The sequence below is a fragment of the Emydura macquarii genome, unplaced genomic scaffold, assembly GCF_026122565.2.
Source record: "Emydura macquarii macquarii isolate MOO-44397 ecotype Brisbane River unplaced genomic scaffold, CSIRO-AGI_Emac_v2 contig_1876, whole genome shotgun sequence".
In the NCBI taxonomy this organism is placed as follows: domain Eukaryota; kingdom Metazoa; phylum Chordata; order Testudines; family Chelidae; genus Emydura; species Emydura macquarii.
The window spans coordinates 10,442,795-10,461,901 of NW_027132013.1; the positions used below are offsets into that span (position 1 = coordinate 10,442,795).

A 19,107-nucleotide genomic window follows, 5' to 3' on the forward strand; every position below is an offset into this window, starting at 1 on the left:
CAATTGCTTATAAAACCAGCTTAGAAAACCAAGCTGTCCGTCACTCTCATTTTATCCACTCCCATTTTTCAAACCCCAATGTCCTCCCCCTCTTGTGTATCTAATGGTGGTGAAGCAAATTGGCTGCTGCTATTTACTTCCCTCTTGGTGGACTAGCCCCATGGCAAAGGCCACTGCTGTTCAAAATCGACTGCCTCTATGTGCCGGCTGAGGGCACAGGAAACATTGCGGGCATTGGTCCTAGTCGTGAAGGGGGAAGATTCTTCTAGTGCTCATTATACGCAGCTGTTGCAGGTGTTGAGCCATTTTGAAAATTCCCTCACCCGTTGTTGTTGTTATTAGTTATATTACCATCGCATGTACAAATTCCAGTCATGGGCCTGGACCCTGTTATGCTAGGACCTGTACAGACACAGAGCAAAAAGTCTCTGCTCCCAGTACTGTGGGCTGGTGCTTTGTTGCATGTGAAAGACGGCATGTGTAGTTTCCTTTTTAAAGACGGGGCCACAGCAAAATGATCACAATGTCAAATTACAGAGAGGAGCAAAACCCTAGGTAAAACAAGTATTGAGAGGGTCATAACGAGAATAAACATGAACCAAAACTAAAGGTACCATTCTGGCACCTTAGTGCAGAGTAGGAGTGAAAGAATCAGCAGTGCCAGTGTGATCATTAGGAAATCAGAGTGATCTGCAGCTGGGCTAAAGTAAGCGCTATATTTTAAAATATTTTTCCTAGTTAATGTAATAGTTGGTTAAAAAATTCTTAAATTAACCCAAAAATTATTTAAAAGGAGATCAGCTACATCTGCTTGACTAGCTGAGAAAGTGATTTCTGATGCTTTCAAATGGCAATATGCATTCTTTCAGCCTTACTTTGGGGGCACCAAATGTGGGTCCTGTGGCAAAGGGACAGTCAGAGGGCAGCTCCCATTGAGAGAAGCAAGTGAGCAAAGGAGTAAGAGAGACAGAAACAGTGGCAGCTATTGCTTGAAACACTCCCTCCTTCCATCGCTGCTGTAACGCTTCATTTGTAATGCCATATCACCCATTCAGTGTATTTAGCCATCTGAGGGCTCAGAGCTGGAAACGATTGGTTGTTTTCAACATAAATGTAATGACTGTAGGCTAAAGGATATTTTGCACAAAGATTTTAGGGTAAGTGAAATTTGGGTCCGTACCGCTCTGCTAGTGTTGTGTCATCTCTGCTGTATGGCAATAATTCTCTCTCTTTCGCCTTAATAAAGCAAAGAATATAAGGCTATGAATTGGTAAAGGCTTCAGGTGAAATTCTGGCTTCATTAAAGTCTAAGGGAAAAACACCCAGTGACCGCAGTGGAGACAAGATTTAACCCATTAAACTCACAGTGGTGATAAGCAGAGTGGAGGGTGCTCAGCACCCTAGAGGTTTGGGCCCAGTCCTACCCTGTGCTCTTCTAACACCACCTCAGCTATAAATGTGGAGATAACTGCTTTTAATATTTCTTACCAGCCCCCGCATTCTTTTCTTGCACTAGAAATGTAGCTAAGAGCAACGCTTTGGCCCCATTCTGTGTGTGTCCTGCACAGGAGCTGACTCCAGCTGGGGCTGTTTGTAGTTCCCCTAGGAGAGGCACCTTGTGCCCAACGTCTAAGTGAGGGAGCATGTTTGTTGCGCTGTGCAGCCTTTAGCATTGTCATCTGCTGATGCAGCCACTACCTGGTAATCACCCCTACTCACAACAGGACCAGCAGCACCCCTCTTTCAGTGACAGATGAAGGAAGTTTTTCATTTAAGTCCATTTCAGTGGTGGAGTTGAGGGGAAGGATGCGTAGATCTGATTGGGGAGGGGAAGAACTGTACAGGGCCCCCTTCACCCCCATTTCCCCTGATGCCAAACATGAAATTCCGATTGAAATTTACAGGATAGAAAAAAAAATCTAGCAGCTGTTTGGCAAACTGTGTGAGATTAGGGGCGTGTAGGCGAGCACTGCTCTGGACATTGGGGCCATCCCTCCCACAACTGGAGTTCAGGCCTGGATTTAGTGACCATGGTGGTGACAGGCTGGGAGCTATGGAACCAGAGTGAACCACGACCAGCAGACTCAGAAAGGGAGCCTCTTTAGAGTCATCACAGCTGAGTCCTGTCTCTCCTCTTCTCTACAGGGCAGATGGTGGCAGAAGTACTTTTCCAGTCACAAACGGCTGCTCAGTCTTACTGCAGTGGTTTGGGGTGAGCGCTGGAGCTGCCCCAGGATCAGATTGGGGGCGTGGCAGTTAGGATTCTGTTTAAATAACCTTATTTTTAATTTTTTACAAAACCACGTAGAAATGGGCTGAGGAAATGAAAACGGCTCTCTGCTCCTCCCACACTGGGCATCCAACACAGCAGCTTTGCACTAGGGTCGGAGACCCAGAGGGGGACACTGACTAGACTAGCAACATCATTGACACAGAGTGAGGGGCAAAAACAGAATGAACCGCAAAGGTTGGGACACACCAGTGTGGGCCCCAGTCTTGCAATTGGGGCCAGGCACGTGGACCTGGGATTCTGCAATGGCACATGGAGCCACCTACCTGGGTTCTATTCCATGCTCTGGGCGTGAGATGTTAAAACCCTTTCAATTTTAATTCTGGGGAGAAGATTTGACTGACACAAGGAAGGTTGGGGGTTATTCTCTGTGTTTTGTTTTTGTTTGTTTTTTGCAGAAGAGGGGGTTAAAATGTGTGTGTGTGTGTGGGGGGGGGCGGGGGTTAACCTTGACAGTATCTCTTTAAAACATACACAAAAACTGGAGGAATTTTCAAGAAGGGCGTAAAGTCCCTCTCCACCTCCTATGACACTGTCTGAGGTGGCAGGCACCGTTGTTTCAGCAAATTAAAAACCCAAATCGTTTCCCACACAGGGACCATGTGACTAATCATTAAGCTAATCTGCACCCTGAGGAACAACTCCTGGGTTTACCCTTGCCTGACAAAGACCATTATTACACATGGTCTTCTGGATATGTGAATGACATCTCCCTCGCTGAGTGGGGGGGAAAGGATTCACTTTGAATTCTACTGATCCCAAAGACTTTTGAGGAAAAAAGCGACAGAAGTATTAGTTTCACTTATTCTAATAAATAGATATGAATGTTAGCTCTGTATTATTTATATAGGGCACAGCAGTGTGCTAGGCAGTACATAAATAATAAGATATATACACAGAGCTAGACACCTGAATTTTGGAAGTAGCTTCTTTGGAGACATGCCAAAGCATTTTGAAACAAGACGCTGAGAAGAACCCTCAATACTCCCAAATGAACTGATTTCCTGTCACCCAGAAACAAGGTAGGTGAGGCAATATCCTGCATTGGACCAACTTCTGGTGGAGAGATTGTCTCTCTTTCCCCAACAGAAGTTGGTCCAATGGAGGATATTACCTCATCCACCTCGTCCTGCTAACCGTGGGGCACTGGCACAGCTGCAATACCACTCTCGATTGCCCAGTCTATTGGCCCTAACATGCTGGGCCAAGTTCACTGCTGTCACTGGACTTACACACGGGCTGAAATGAGCCTCCACTTCACGTGGGCTAGCCAGGTCCAACAGAGCTCGTGACAGAGAGAGAGAGACAAAGCTATGATGCGGCTTCTCTTTCTTCTGAGCCAAAGTGTGAAAGCCAGCCGCCCCGAGCCAGAGCTGTTTAACATCGCTTGAAGCCTGTGCACATGTAGTGAGTGGGTGTTACGTGCGCTGCCAGAATGACCCCGTGCTGGTTCTAGTGCTGCTTCAAGCAGGTATGGATTTAAGCACCGGTGTAATGGGCGCCTCTGAGCCTATTCCTGGCAGCACAGAAAGGTTGGGGAGGACTTGGCCTTGCAGGGGAATGCTCGCCCAAGGGTTTACAGTTTAACCTTGCTGCCCCGGCTAACAGAAAATACATAGGAACTACAGAGAGCAATCAAGAAGTGCCATAGACTCCAAGGACACAGAGCAACCAGACATGCTTTGCCCTGCTGACTAGCATTTCAGTGGATACCCACTGGAGGCCACTGCCCCCTGCTGTGTGCTGGGCAGTAGGGGCTTGCTGGTGGAATGGCAATGGCTCATTCTGTACATACGGATTCCAGGACAGCGGCTGCATGTGGGTATGGGGCCGCCACAATATGTGCGAGGCAGGTGTGTGCGAACGCTTGAACTGTGACTCAGTAGAGCCTTGCTTCTGCTATGACGACCAACAGACCCATGCTGGGCAGGGCCCACATAGCAGCTGCACTTACACATTTCTAGGTGCCAGTAGCTGCTGACCCACTAAACACAGCTTTAAAAAAATCAAAGGAAGAGGTTTGACGGCCTTCCATTCCCTTTGGCTGATGACCTGTTGTTAAAAGACAAATAATGTCAGTGTCAGCTTTTTCCTAGAAGAGGGGGAAGGAGCCTTTGCTTACTGGGTGCTAATCCCCTCTGAGCACCTAAGAGGCAGGGAAGGGGCCCTGGGAAGCTGTCATCTCCCTTAATGACCCTGCATGGAGGTGAGTGAAATAGGGTGCAGATGATAAAGTTACAGGATAAGCCTTCCAGCAGTGGTGGTACTAAACTCTAGCCTGGAGGTGCTCTGTTGGGAAAGACATAACAGCACGTTCCCTATCCTCCCGTAGGGCCTCTGCAAATCCTTGCTTCAGCTAAGATTGCACAACACGGAGAAGGACCGGGGCAGGTGTCAATGGGGGCAATTTCTCTTTCTGTCCAACCAAGATTCTTCTCTCAGCTCTATTGCCAGCTCGAGCCGATCACTGTGACTGGTGCTAAGGGTGATGGTGTAATGCCCTGCCCAGGCGAAGCCTCCTTGCTGGTGCCAGGTGTCATCCCCCCCCCGTTGCCCCATTGTATGGGGCAGAACAAATGGATTAGAAACCCCAGCACTTCAACATCTCGGGGCAAGGGGTGGGGGAGGAAGGAAGGGAGGGGAAAATCAACTGAAAAGGCCGTGCAACTGTAGTCGGTTGGAAAGGCTGAGCCGGTGTCAGGAAAAGAGTGGGGGGGAAAATGCCCTGGTCATTGGCAAACGCAAGAATGAGCGCGAAAGGGAAACGCCACACGTTAGAAGAAAACCCAAGTCTAGCTGGGAGCTGAACGACGCCGCCACGTCCTCTTCCCTTGCTTGGTCACAGGAAGCTGGGTGCTCCCCGTGTGTATGTTTGAAACACTCCACTTACGGTAACATCCGTAGTCTCTTTACCTAGGGTAGCTAAAAGTGCTGCATTCAGAGCCCCAAGGAGGCAATGGCAGTCTTGAGTCCAAGCGGATGGTTGGGTTTTTTGTTTTTTGTTTTGGTTGTCCCCGTTTGCTCTGTCAGTGTCTCGAGGGCATTGGCTGCAGCCCTGTCATGTTGCCCAGGAGATGGCAGCACTGTGCTCCTTTGCTTTCATCCTCAGGGCTGCGATGCTGGAGGTTTTGCGGTCAGGCTCGCCGTTCAGCTCGTAGCCGTTGAGGCCCGGGCTGATTCCAGAGGTGCCGAAGAGGCTGCCCATGTGAGTCTGTCCCACGTGGCTGCCAGGGCCGGAGACACTCAGGAACTCAGAGACGCCGCCAGCTGCATGGGGGTGGGCATGGGGGGACATGCAGGATGGCACCGTGTCACAGGGGACCACGCAGGCGGGCACAGGGGAGGCGGCGCCATTGTTGCCAATCCAGGATGGGTTCTGGATCTGGAGAAGGGAAAGAAACCTCAGTGTTAGCTCTTGGGCAGCCCTGGAGACTGAGGAACTGGTACAGTACAGGGAGGACTAGTCCTTGCTTCTGACCTCACCCCCCACCCATGGGCCTCAACCCTGAGCCACAGGGCCCACCCCCATAGGGGAGAGGAACAGTCAGGGTCTGTGGCCCAGTCAATCCTCAGTCTCCCAGCTGAGCTCATTAGCTAGGGGGCCAGCTAATGCAGGCTGTGACGTGGACACCTGACCACCAGAAACTGGACTGAAAACCATCAACCCACACAGCCACTGTGTGAGAACAGCTTTCAACGTGCCAACCCAGCCTAGATTTGAATCAAACCCTAGAGGGAAAATGCGCCTTGTCTAGTTCCAGTCCCCCTAGCCCTGCATCTTAAACTCCATTTAGACATAAAATATGTGTACATCCAGCAAATTGCTTCCATGAGCCCCCATGCACTGAGCACCTGCTGGGCGCTGGAATGGTTAGCTTGCGATAATATGTGAACTACATGCATAAAAGGGTTACGAGAATGCGCAATAGCAGCAGCTTTCAAGGGTCAGGCAGCTGCTTTTCCTGGTTTGATTGTGTGTTCTTGTGACTGTTAATCCTGCCAGCCTCCAGGCCAGGTAATAGGGTTGAAAAAAGGCGCTTGAGCCACAAACCCGGTGTCAGTAACCACTGAGCAAGGGAAAGGTGTAAGAGCAGAAGGGGAAGAGTTCTTAGCTGTGTGTGGGGAGTAAATCCAATTCTACATCAAGGAAAGTAGTCCAGAGAGATTGGAGGTATCTGGATTCATATAAATCATCCTCCAGCCATGAGCCTCAGCAGTAAAGCTGACAGTGAAGACATCAGTGCCATGTAAGCCCAAATTCATCCTCGGAGAACTGATGAAGGCAAAGGTGTAACACCTGCGATGAACTTGGGCTGTGCTGTTTTGCTCAGTGAATAGGGACTGAAAATATGTTTAACACTTTTGATACTGATTAATTGCAAGATGCTTTACACTATTGAGATGGGTTCCTGGCTTTGGGAAACGGCTGCTGAGCAGGAAGGGAAGAAGAGGTGTCAGGGCCGATGGGGAGATCATCCTGAAGCACCCAGCCTGCTTCTGGGACATTCCCCTCCTGACTTCACCTATGTGAAAGGCTCGCCCCAGATTCCACAGTCAGTCTTCTGCCTCCCGCGTGGAAGCAGCAAGCCCCCAAGAGGTTAAGACAGGAACTTTCTGCCATGGAAGCAGTCCTGTGCTGAAGGTCTGGCTGTTGAGGGAGCAGAAACTGTTGGGGAGAAGGTGGTCTTAGGCTGCAGGCAGCAGGTTCTCATATGACTAAAATGCAGGCCAAGGCGGTGGGAGGGGATCATGCTGTGGTGCTGGGAGTGCAGGAGGGAGGAGGAGTGAGATGGGAGCTGAGTCAACTCTCCTTCCATCCTGCACTTGAAAAATTCAACCGACGGGCCTTCAGGTTAAAATGGACACACTACTTAAGAGCTCAAATCAGCAGTGAAATGCAGAAGAATCTGCTCTATTGGCATCAAGTCCATTCCTAGCAGGTTGGTTGGTGTAAGTGCTCAGTCAAGTCATCCGGGCAACTACCGAGTGTGCATGTCACGCCAGGCAAGGTACGTGCTTATAATGCTAACTCAATAGCTGTACTCCTCTTTTATCACTCCCTGGAGCTTCCATGGCCTCTTCCCTCTTCTGACTTTCACAGAAACTTCCTTATTAATTGACAAATTAATTCACTGACAATTTACCCTTGCTGTGGAGAGAAACTTCCCTTTCCATAACAGAGGCATGAAATGATCAGAATTTCATGGGGTAGAGGTTGTGTTCAGATATTCCAGAGGTTTTGTTCAAATTAAATGGGATGGCAGGGGAAGGGCCAATTAACCAGTGAATGGGTTTAGTGGAAGGCTCCGTAGACTTCAGATGATAGCTACATAAACCAGGGAGGGGCAGCAAATCAAGGGAAAGAACAATGACATGCTGCACATTTGCTAGTCGGGCTCAGCCTTTCCAGATTACTGGACCCCTCAGGAGTCTGATTTGTCTTGCGTACCCCAACTTTCACCTCACTTAAAAAACTACTTGCTTACAAAAGCAGCCATAAAAATACAATAGTGTCACAGCACACTGTTACTGAAACACTGCTTGCTTTCTCAGATTTACCATATAAATTATACAAGGAATTGATTGGAATATAAAGAGTGCACTTACATTTCAGTGCATAGTATATCGAGCAATAGTAAACACATCATTGTATGCAATTTTAGTTTCCACTAACTTCACTAGTGCTTTTTATGTAGCCTGTTGCAAAACAACGCAAATAGCTAGATGAATTGATGTACCTTCTGGAAGACCTCTGCGTACCCCCAGGGGTATGTGTACCCCTGGTTGAGAACCACTGTGCTAGAGGGTGCCCAGCTTTCAGAGGCTCCCCCAGTGGAACTGACACCAGGCTCAGAATTAGCTACTAGTAGATGCTATGGACTAGGTTCATCAGACAGCAGATCATTTTGCCTTTACTTCTCTGCCAAGGTTGAGTGCAAGGTATTTACCCTGTAACAAACAGTGACACCCAAAATGCACAAGGCGTTCTACGTGAGCCCAAGGAAAAGCAGAACCTAGAACACTGGTTTATGCAGGGAAAAACACTGGCGTTCATTCTTATGTCTCAGCGGATTGAGAGCATCCTAAAACAAATCACACAGACACCATAGGAAGGTACATGATGGCGAACTTTATGGATTCTGTCTGGGGATCCTCACAGCACCCAGTTGATCCCCGAAGTCCTTCCCCAGTGTGCACTGGGCTGCAGGTAAAACCTGCAATGGATTCTCTGAGATAGGCTTCTTTGGCTGTTCCACAGTCCTGGGCAGAAAGACGGAAGGGCCATTGCCAGGACATTACGTTCACCTTTAAGCAAAGGCCTTTACAAGGTACATCTCTTCTGGGGGAATTACTTATTTATTGGTATGCCAGATTGGTCTGGATTGCTTAAATTCTAAACATAGACTTTACTGCTCAAAGACTGCAGGCCACATGGAGACCCAGTGGAAATGCAAGTGCAGCACCCCTGAAGGCAGTGGACGCACCCTTTCACACTGTCTGACCATAATCTTGAGAGGCATTGAATCTAGTGGATAGGGCTGTAGATTAGGACTCAGGAGACCTGGGTTCTGCCTCTGACCCGCTGTGTGATGTTGAGCAAGTCACTTCACCTCTCTTTGCCTTATTTCCCTGCCTACCCCCTTGGGCTTGTCTATTTAGATTATAAACTCTTCGGGTCAGAGATAGTCTCTTGCTGTGTGTCTGTTCAGTTCCTTGCAGTGTTGTTGTAGCCGTGTTGGACCCAGAATATTACAGAGACGAGGTGGGTGAGGTAATGTCTTTTATTGGACCCACTTCTGTTGGTGAAAGAGACAAGCTTTCGAGCCACACAGAGCTCTTTTTCAGGTCTGGGAAAGATACTCAGAGTCACAATTAAAGACAAGGTGGAACAGATTATTTAGCATAAGTAGTTAACCTTATTCTAAGGCAGACGGGCACCTGTTAGCATTCCTGTAGTCACTGGACAAAAAAAGGGGAGTTATAGTAGGTTACAGATCATTGTACTAAGCCATAAATCTGCTGTTTTTCTTAAGACTAGGATTTTTAGTGTCTGGCAAAGTTATGCACATTTAGGCTCCCAGACTCGTCTTTTGAAGGTGTTGTACAGGTTTCCTCCAAGGATAAGGATTGAGAGGTCACATAAGGAGTGATCATTTTGTGAAACATGTGCACCCACAGGTGACAGGGTGCCTTTGTCCTTTGTCATTTTCCTCTGTGCGTTCATTCAAGAGCATAGCGATTGTTTGGTTTCACCAATGTAGTTGTTATTGGGGCATTTAGTGTATTGGATGAGGTACACCACATATTGCAATAGATAGGAACCATGGATCCTGAAAGTTGTATTGTGGGGGGTATTGATCATTCTAGCAGTGGAGATGTGTCTCCAGGTTTTGCATCTGTTGTTCTGGCAGGGTCTGGTGCCATGTTGAGTTGGTGGGCCCTGGTCTGTGGAGAGCTTGCGTCTGATGAGGAGATTGGAGATGCTGGGGGGAGGCGGGTTGTTTACAAGTGGGAGTTCAGGAAAGCTTTATTTCAGGATGTGGTCCCTATTAAGTATGGGTTGTGATTATTCAATGCCCTGCGGGAGTTCCAGTGTGGTGTGGTAGATGACAACTAGGGGTGTGTGGCCAGAGTGCTTTTTCCCTCTATATTGAAGTAGGATTTCTTGGAGTATTTGGGCGGTCCATTCCATGATGCAACCTACTTCTCTGGTGGGTGTCCTTGTTTTAAGTGTTTTAAGGTGTGTATCTTGGATTTTCTCCTCGAAGCATGTTCTGTAGTAACTGTGGGCTTGGTTGTAGATAACAAATTTCTTGGGTCTTGGGCAGAGGTGAGCAAACTACGGCCTGCGGGCCACATACGGCCCATCTGAGCATTTCGTCAGGCTCGCTCCCCCCTCCCGGCCTCAGGCCGGACTGGAGCTGCTCCTGGCCCCACGCAGCGGCTGCTCCTCCTGCACAGCCCCACCCCTTCCACCCACCCCAGTTGTGGCCCTCAGGCCCAAAAGTTTTTCCACCCCTGGTCTTGGGGATGGTTACTGGATTGGTGATGGTAAGGGTGGTGAACCGTGGGTTTCTTATAGGTGATTGTCTGTAGGATTCCACTGCTGAAGCTGATTGTGGCGTCCAGGCAGCTGATGCTGGTGCAGGAATATTCTAGAAAGAGTTTTGACAGATGGGTGGGTGGTTGTTGAAGTTGTGGTGGAAATCTATGAGGGAGTTTAGGTCGTCTGGCCAGAGGATGAAAATATCATTGATGTATCTCAGGTATACCAGTGGTTTCATGGTACATTTGTCCAGAAAGTCTTCCTTAGGGTGGCCAGGAAGAGGTTGGCGTATTGAGGAGCCATCCTAGAACTCATGGCTCTTCCCATGGTTTGGTATACTCCCATGGGAGTATACAGTTCCTGGCACAATTGGGCCCTGATCTTGGTTAGGGCTCTAGATGCAACTGTAATACAAATAGGTAATGATGTGTTTGCAGCACTCCGGTGTGCTTGTTGGAGAGACGCTGGCGTGATCTGGACGCAGTTTCAGGTGCAGGCCGTTTCCCATTTGCTTGCCTTAATTTTTGCTTAGCATATGCTGGCTGGTTAGAGAATAAAAAGGAAACCCCTGCTTATGCCCCCCCTCCCCTCCCACACCAACTTCCCAGAAAGCAAAGTCAGATTCAAGTCTCCAGCCACCTGGGATCCTGAATCTTAATAATAAAACTAAATGATACTGCAGAAGAAGAGTGGTGTTTGACAGCGGGAGGCCCTTCCTTGGGGAATAGGTGTGTTGGGGGTGGTGGTGGGGAGGGAAATGAAAGAATGAAACGAGAGAGGATCCAGATGTAGTGAGAGTGTGAAGAGTCCAGCATTCTGCAGCACCACTGGCTTCTTTTCCACTATTGACCTTTTACTCCTGCAAAGTACATCTTTTTGGCTGGGGGAGGAGGTGGGGAGGAGTGAGGGAGGTGTTGAGAGTATAAAGGAAGAAGAGAGAGTGTTACAAAGTGCGGGCTAGCCCATCCTTTGCTTGAAAGATCCTTTGGTGTCTCTCAGCTGTTTAATGAGGGCCTCTTATTCTTTCCAACCCAAAGGGGAAGCCAAGCAGGGGAAAAGGTCGAGCACGCTTGGCCTTGATGCAGAACAGCCTGCATGCTGTGCTCTCCAGGAAGGCCAGCCATACAGCTGACTGCTCAGGGTTGGAGGGGAAATCCCAGCCGCTGAGGGGATACTGAAATCTCCACTTTAATACATCTGACATTGCTTGAATCCTGCATGACAAAGACTAAACTCAGCAGGATGACCTGGGTGACTCAAGGAGCCATGTTATGGCCACCCAACCCAACTACCACCCACGTACTGTGAGTTTGAGGCCTGTCCTTGGCAGCTTTCTGAGAACTTGTCAGAGGGAGGCTGGGCCATGGTTTGGAGTGCTGGCCTAGGACTTGGGAAGTGCAGGTTTGGTTCTCTACTCTGCCACAGGCTCCCAGTGTGACCTGGGGCAAGTCACTCAGAGTGGGATCCACAAAAGGACTGAGAGGTTGCAATGGTGAATGTCATGGCGACTCGAAAATCACAAGATCAGCACTGTGATCCACAAAGCCTGCGGTAAGTGCCTGGGCCCCATACAACGGCTGGGGAAAGATCGGCGCCTAAGAATGACATCCACAAAAGCCGGCACTGTAGGTGGGGAGCTGTCTAAGCTAGCCAGTGGGAAATGTTGATGCACTGCCCCTCCATGGAGGTAGGTGCCTAAATCCAAGATACAGGGAAGTGCCTACCTCTGCTTAGCAATCCATGAATGGGAACCTGCTGCCTGGAGTCAGGTGGCTCAGACTCCTAAGGTACTTTCAGGAACAAGTTAGATGTCAGAGTTGCTCCATGCCAAATGGCCAGAGGAAGTGCCTAATTTCTAGCCCAGGACTCCCTGGGAGACCCAGGTTCAGTTCCCCTCTCTCAGGCAGAGGGGAGAAAAGATTTTAACAAGCATCTCCCACTGCTCAGGAGCATGCTCTAACCACCAAGCTATGGGATAATGGGTGCTTCCTTAATTTGTTCTGGTGATAAATAATGAAAGACTGGGTGGAGCAGGGGGACTGGAGCCTGGGTCTCCTACCTCCCAAAGGGGTGCTCCAACACTGGACTAGGGAGTCACCCTCTCTGCCTCTGGCCCAATGACTATTTCAGTTTGTATCCACAGTGAAACGGTCTCTCAGCCATAGGGAGACAGAGTGGGAGAATGACTCTGGGCTTGGAATGCGCTCTGATTCGGCAGGCAGTCTCTGGGCACACTTACTGGATTGGGCCTGGCATGCGATTTAAATGGCCAAACACCTGTCTTCCCCAGTTCGTGACTGGCTCTAGGGCTTAGGTGGGAGATAGGCATCCAGACATCTAGAGGGAGGCAGCAGTGCACATGCCCAGAGGCAGAAGCACAAGCCCCAAGGGACTTTTTATCCTGAAAACTCAGTCACTGAGGGAATTTAGGCACCTACTGGGTTTGATGGGAATTTTGTGGATCACAGTGGAGCCAAAACAGGGACTTAAGTGCCTAAAACAGGGGCTTGGGTGCCTATTGGGGTTTACCTTTGTGGATCCCAGTCTTAGCCTCTTGGTGCCTTTGTTCCTTATGGGTAAAATGGGGGTGATAGTACTTTCCTACCTCACAGGGTGTTTTTTGTGAGGATAAATACATGAGGTGCACAGCTACTCAGCTGACGGGGGACATATAAGTATCTAGCTAACTGAAGAACCCCTGAGCAGGGTGGTTGGTGTCGCTTTCTGCTGAATATCTGAGAAGCCCACATCAGGTGATATCACAGAGGCACAAGCTTGTGCTGGGAGATTTAAACAGATGGGAAGTCTGTGCCTAATGATTCCTACTGATTCAGGCAGGGACTAGTGTTAAAAGGGAAGGTCATCTGGGGAATTTTTTAATGATTGACATTAAAGATCCTTTTCCACCTTTTCTAAACCAGTTAAATGTTTTCAGGAGCTAAAATACCAAGGGATCAGAAGAGAATACAATGTGAGACCTGACTACAACAGAACAAACTGGAATGAGTGGAGTCTAGCCAATGAGTTGTTGTCCATGCTGATCGGTGTAGGGTTGGTCTTGGTGTCGACCCTAGGGGAGGCTGCAAAAGGCAGCCCGATATTAGGATATGGGAGATCCAGGTCAACCTGTCTGCTATTAAGAGTTGGGGAGAACTGCCTAATGATAATTATTATTTATGTATTGATTTGTATTACAGTAGCACTTTGAGGGAGAGTCCAGGACCAGCTCCTGTACAAACACCAAGACAGTCCCTACCCCAGAGAGCTTGCAGTCTAGGTTTATGACAGGACATAACAGGTGGGTGAAAAAGACAAAGGAAGAGGGGAGTAAAAAGAACAAGGTAAGAGTAAGAGGAGCAGAATTTGCCTAGTAGACAATGAATTTACTGCACCACCTGCATAGCAATCATCAGCTGCCAGTGTTTTGCAGGCAGGCACTGCAAAGGTAAGTTTGAAGGAGGGTAAGTTTGAAAGAAGATAATGTGTTGCTACAGACTGTACTGCTTTCACCTGCATGAGATAATTAAAGCCAAGGTGCTGCTGCCTGAGACGCTCACAGGATCAGTACAGCGTGCATCTCAGCAGAAGAAAAGACTCATTGCGGGGAGCATAAGGGAGAACAAGTGAGTGTGGGGTCAGACAGTTGTTGCTTAGACACTAGAAGTGACTCTGGTCTTGGCCCACCACTTCCCAGCTGGGCAAGCATTGCCCCTGTTTGGGATGGAGCGACTGAAAGAGACTGAACAGGGCAGTTCAGAGGCGGGGAGGGGACACTCACCTGGGCGTAGTTCTCTGCTCGGGTGAGGAGAGGCAGCTCATAGGCCGTTGAGAAGTGAGTGCGAACCTGCTGCATCTGACCAAACCGCTCTCGCTTCCTCCATTTTGCCCGTCGGTTCTGAAACCAAACCTGAGGGGCCAAGCACAGAGATCAGAGATCAGAGAGGAAGGGAGCCAGGAGTGAGCTCAAAGCGCCTCAGGAGAGAGCTGAGGGTAGGAGCTCCCAGAACATCAGGGTTGGGGAGACTTTTGTCAGATAACATCTCTTGTGCTGTACCCAGAGTGCTTTGCAATAGAAGTCCCCAAACTGGCTGGGGGCAAGGGGCAATTTTTGATTGTAGGCATCTTAATATGATGCTGAAGACCTACAGGTGGTTGTTCACATAAGCACAAAGGCCCAAATCCTCAAAGGTACTTAGGTTCCGAACTTGCATCCCAGTTTTAGATATCTAGGCCCCCACTTGAGCTCCCATATAAGTCATCTGAGCTCCCAACTTACCGCTTGAAGCTGAAAGTTGGGCCCCTAGAATTGGGTGAACAAGGGTCTCTAGGTTTTTCTTGTTTTTTTTTTTTTGGGGGGGGGGGGGAGGGGCTAGATGCAATTTCTTACCTGTTAAAGTAAAAGGGATGCTAATGAGATGAATGCCCCTGCATCACTGATACATCCCCACCCAGAGATGGTTCAAATGGAAAGAATTTTAATATCTGGTTTGTTTACTTTGTACCAATTATCCTGTGTGGTTTCTTTCAGCCCCTCAGTCAGCTCAGGGAATAAAACTAGCCCAGTCATTTTCACTTCTATTTCTGGTGAGTTTCATGTAATGAGTCTCATGGCTGCTGCTTCCAGTTTCAGACACCCTGGGGAAATTGTAAATCCCCGAAAAACTGTTTCCTTAAAAAAATGGATGGAAACTTCCCTCTTCCTATGAAGACCCCTGTCCTTGAGAAATGAGCGTCCTACCAAGATGAAGGATAGTGGGAAACACTTCCTAGTTCAAGAGGGAAGAGAATCTTCTTTGTATTTACAGGGCTGAGATCTGGGTTTTTCCATTGTTGGGTCTCTTTGATGCAAGGGATTCCTGTGGGAACTGTAGAAACTCACTGGAAAAATCCCTTTAATGAAGGGAAAAGCCTCATTGTCTCATGTATAAATCTGGTAGCATTTTTCAGTAGGACAGAGAGGTCCAATCGAAAAGATGCTGGCCCAGGAGTGAAGAAACTTGGATTCCAGTCCTAGCTCTGCTACTGACTGTGTGTGTGACCCTGGGCATGTCCTGTCACCTCTCTATAAAGATAATAATCCTGACCCATCTCCCCTGGCTGTTGTAAGGATTAATTCATTCCTACTGGGTGAGAGGCGCTGTAGAAAAGCAGGTATGAGATCAACAGCCTCAGAGTCTCAATTCACAGAGACCACTCACAGCAATCTGCCACCCTAAGGAACACTTCAGGGTGCCACTCCCTCCTCCCCATCATGCCACTCCAATTTGCCCCTCCTCCCCATCATGCCACTCCAATCACATGCCCCTTTGTCAGGATGGAGGGGCAGCTGGGCCAAATTTAAGGGACTGGTGTAGCAACCTGGTGTATGGGGTCACAGTGCCACTTCAGCTGTCCCTCCATCAGGATGACCTAGCAACTGCCGCCCTAACAGCTGCTTCGTTTGCCTATAACTAGTGCAGCCTCTGTCAATTCATGTACTTATCAGCAGGTAGAAATAGTGCAAGCTTTTTCCATGCTGCTCTCTGCTGCCTGCCACACATAACTCACTGTTTGGGGCTGGGCAACTTCTAACAAGCCAATTGATGTTTCTGCCCATGACTTCAGCCTAGCCTTAACCAAACCCACCCTGATTTGGAGATCCTGAGTGAACGTGAATGCTACTGGGCTGTGTCTGCTTCTCTATTCCTGCATTGTTACCTCCTCCAGAATCTGTGTCCAGTCCTGACCTATGTGCCAATCAGATTTGGTCCCTCCAAGTCAGGCTAAAGACAGAGTGGTAAAAACTCTGCATTGCTATTGGCCAACCTGTGCCTGTTCTCTGGATATTTATTTTTTTAATTTGCAAAATTGACCTAATTATAAAAACCCAGATGCCAGATTTATGCTGATTTACAGTAGGTGAGACTCTGTTCACTTATATGGAACTATATACACTTCAGGGAGAGGAACAGCAATGTGGATCAAATGAGGATCTTTCATAAATAGACTGTATGCTGGTGCCAAGTTCAGAACATAGATCTGGGACCCAGGAGATCTTGGGTTTTAATCCTGGTTCTGATAATGTCTCGTTCTAGGGTCTTGGGTAACTCACTAATCTCTCTGTCTTAGTTTTCTCATTTGTAAAACAACACTTCCTTCCTAAGTTCATGAAATGTGGAGGGAACTTGTATCATGCTTTAAAAGTGCTCAGTATTATTATAATCACACATCTGTTATTTTACAGCTACTTATCTAGGGAGGTTTCATAACTACTTAGCTGAAATTCAGTTGTTCATGTCTCTTCTAGGTAGTGAAAAGCCTCAGATCCCTATTCTGACCTCACTTTTGCTGACTTCAAATCAAAGTAACTGCACTGATGATCCCAAGGCCAGAAGGGATCATTCTGATCATCTGCTCTGATCTCTTGTATGACAGAGTCCATAGAACTTTCCCAAAATAATTCCCAGAGCATAGCTTTTAAGAAAAACACCCAAGCTTGATATACAAATTGTCAATGATGGAGAATCCACCACGACCCTGGGTAAATTGTTCCAATGGTTCATTCCTCTCACTGTTAAATGTTTACACCTTATTTCCAGTCTGCCTTTGTCTTGCTTTAACTTACAGCCATTGACTCATGCTGTACTACCTCTGCTAGACTGAAGATTGAACAACCTCTTATTAAATATTTGTTTTCCATGTAGACATATGATCGTGTCACCCCTTAGCCCCCTCTTTGTTAAGCAAAATAGATTGAGTTCCTTGAGTCTATCAGTATTAGGCAGCTTTTCTAACCCTTTAATCATTCTCTTGGCTCTTCTCTGAACCCTCTTCAATATATCAATAATCTTCTTGAAGCGTGGACACCATAACTGGACACATCATTCCAGCAGCGGTCATACCACTGCCAAATACAGAGGTAAAATAATCCCTGTACTCCTATTCAAGACTCCTCTGTTTATGCATCTGAGGTTTGGATTAACCCATCTGGCCATAGCGTTGCACTGGGAGCCCATGTTCAGCTGATTATCCACCACAATTTCAGTGGAGTCACTCATGATTTACACCTGGAAAGCCAGTCCTTGTGCATTCACAGCTTCCTGAAGCGGTGAGGCAGTGAAACACATCAATCAAGAGCTGCTTTGAAAGGCTCTGGGAGATTCGTACAGTCACTAGGGACTGGTCAGGCTGGTGCATGAAAGGAGCTGCCAGGAGCTACATGGTGGCTCAAGGGGCAGTGAGCTCTGACAGTTCAGTCAAACCAACAGGGGATCCAGGGAAGAGAAACAGATCCATTGCTTATGAGCAGATTTCCTCACCGGTAGGCTGGGGATGGGTTAGAACCCATTAGTGTGACAGCAGGGAGATCACTCACACACATACAATGGCATCTGCAATGGAGCCTGCTAGCTCCAGCCCTGTCAGCTGACATCCTCTCATTTAGGGCTGGCCTGCATCCTAAGCAGCAACTCGCAACCCTCCACTGGTAGGATTTGTATGGGGAGCAATGAAACCAAACAAAGGGGGCTCCAAAAATACACACAGAGAGAGTGTTGCATTTGAATGGAGCCGGTTTGGTGCCTCAGGAATCCGTCTGCTTTGCGCTAGCACTGTCCCCAGAGTGGAGCAGCCCAGCTGGAGGCCAGTCCCACTCCTGGCCAGCTCCTCCTAGCTTTGATCTGCAGATGCAGTCAGTGGTGGTGATCCTGCTGCTCCTTATGCTGGGGAGGTCATGCTGTGCTTAGCAGACAGGTAGCAGCTAAGGAGGATGTTGTGCACTGCACACAAGACTGGTGAGAACATATGCCATGCACATGTGACTGTCTCTGAGCATGACAAACACATTTAACTGTGTCATGCAAAGTGTACATCCTCCACCCTCCATACATGAGATCACCACTGAGAGACAACATAGTGCATGACATTCTGGCAACTCTAGGCCATCCAGGACTTCCCTAGACAAGGGAAACCCTTAAGTGTCCTGCTATTCTGACTTTCGGTCTCCTTTACGTGCCAGAGCCTAGGACAGCATCTGGCTGCTAATGTGTATAAAGCAATCGCCACCTTCAGCTTTACAGGAAAATGTCAAAGGAATAAATGCAGCGCGCACAGGGCTCACTTTTGTTGTTTTGCATCTTGAAATACCAGAAACGGCAGGCCTCTTCAATCAGAGTCTCCCTGGCAGTCTCACTTATGGAACAAAAGCTTTTTGAGCCCGTCGTGGATTGGGTGAAGAGGTGCTGAGTTTTTAAGAGGATTTCCTCCCAGCTGTTTATTCAGGAGTTCAGCTTCAACTAACGTTAATGAAACCAAAATGCTTTTAAAAAGAAACCACAGCCCCTTTGGCTCTTCTAGGGTTCCGTTGCTTTCTATCTTTGGTCTCAAAGAACTGTTAGTTCTCCAGTCTTCCATAGAGTGTTCCAGGCAAAACAGGGCAGATAAGACCATTTAAAGATATAAACAAGGAAACAAAACACACCTTTCCAGGCCTTCTCAGTGCATTCTAAAGATATAGAAAATGGTACAAACCCAATTTTCTTTTTCTTAGCAGAGAGGAGACTACAGGTCCCAGCATGCAATGTGTCCTATCCACTTGGTTCAGGCGGCAGCATTGCGTACTCTGCTCTGCATCTCTATGCTAATGGGCAGGGGGTGCAATGTAGCATGTTCTTCACCTGCAGGCTGTATGTTGACAAGTCCTAGTATAGCACTGGAATAAATCAGTCCTGTAAAATCTATTGAATAGAAAATGTTCTGTCTCCATATACATCCAGCCTTATATTGGTACAGC

The 19,107-nt window shown here is 48.0% G+C and overlaps 1 protein-coding gene across 1 annotated transcript in view; it reads right to left on the bottom strand.

The window, feature by feature from the left end:
* Positions 1-5,348: 5,348 nt before the first annotated feature.
* The window catches only part of ALX4 (ALX homeobox 4), a 62,951-nt gene continuing 49,192 nt past the window's right edge, over positions 5,349-19,107 (bottom strand). The window contains exons 4-5 of the mRNA XM_067558117.1: positions 14,116-14,244; positions 5,349-5,672 (exon numbers count right to left, since the gene is read on the bottom strand). Of these exons, the coding sequence (XP_067414218.1) occupies positions 5,349-5,672; positions 14,116-14,244 (453 nt within the window). The remainder of the gene's footprint in view (positions 5,673-14,115; positions 14,245-19,107) is intronic.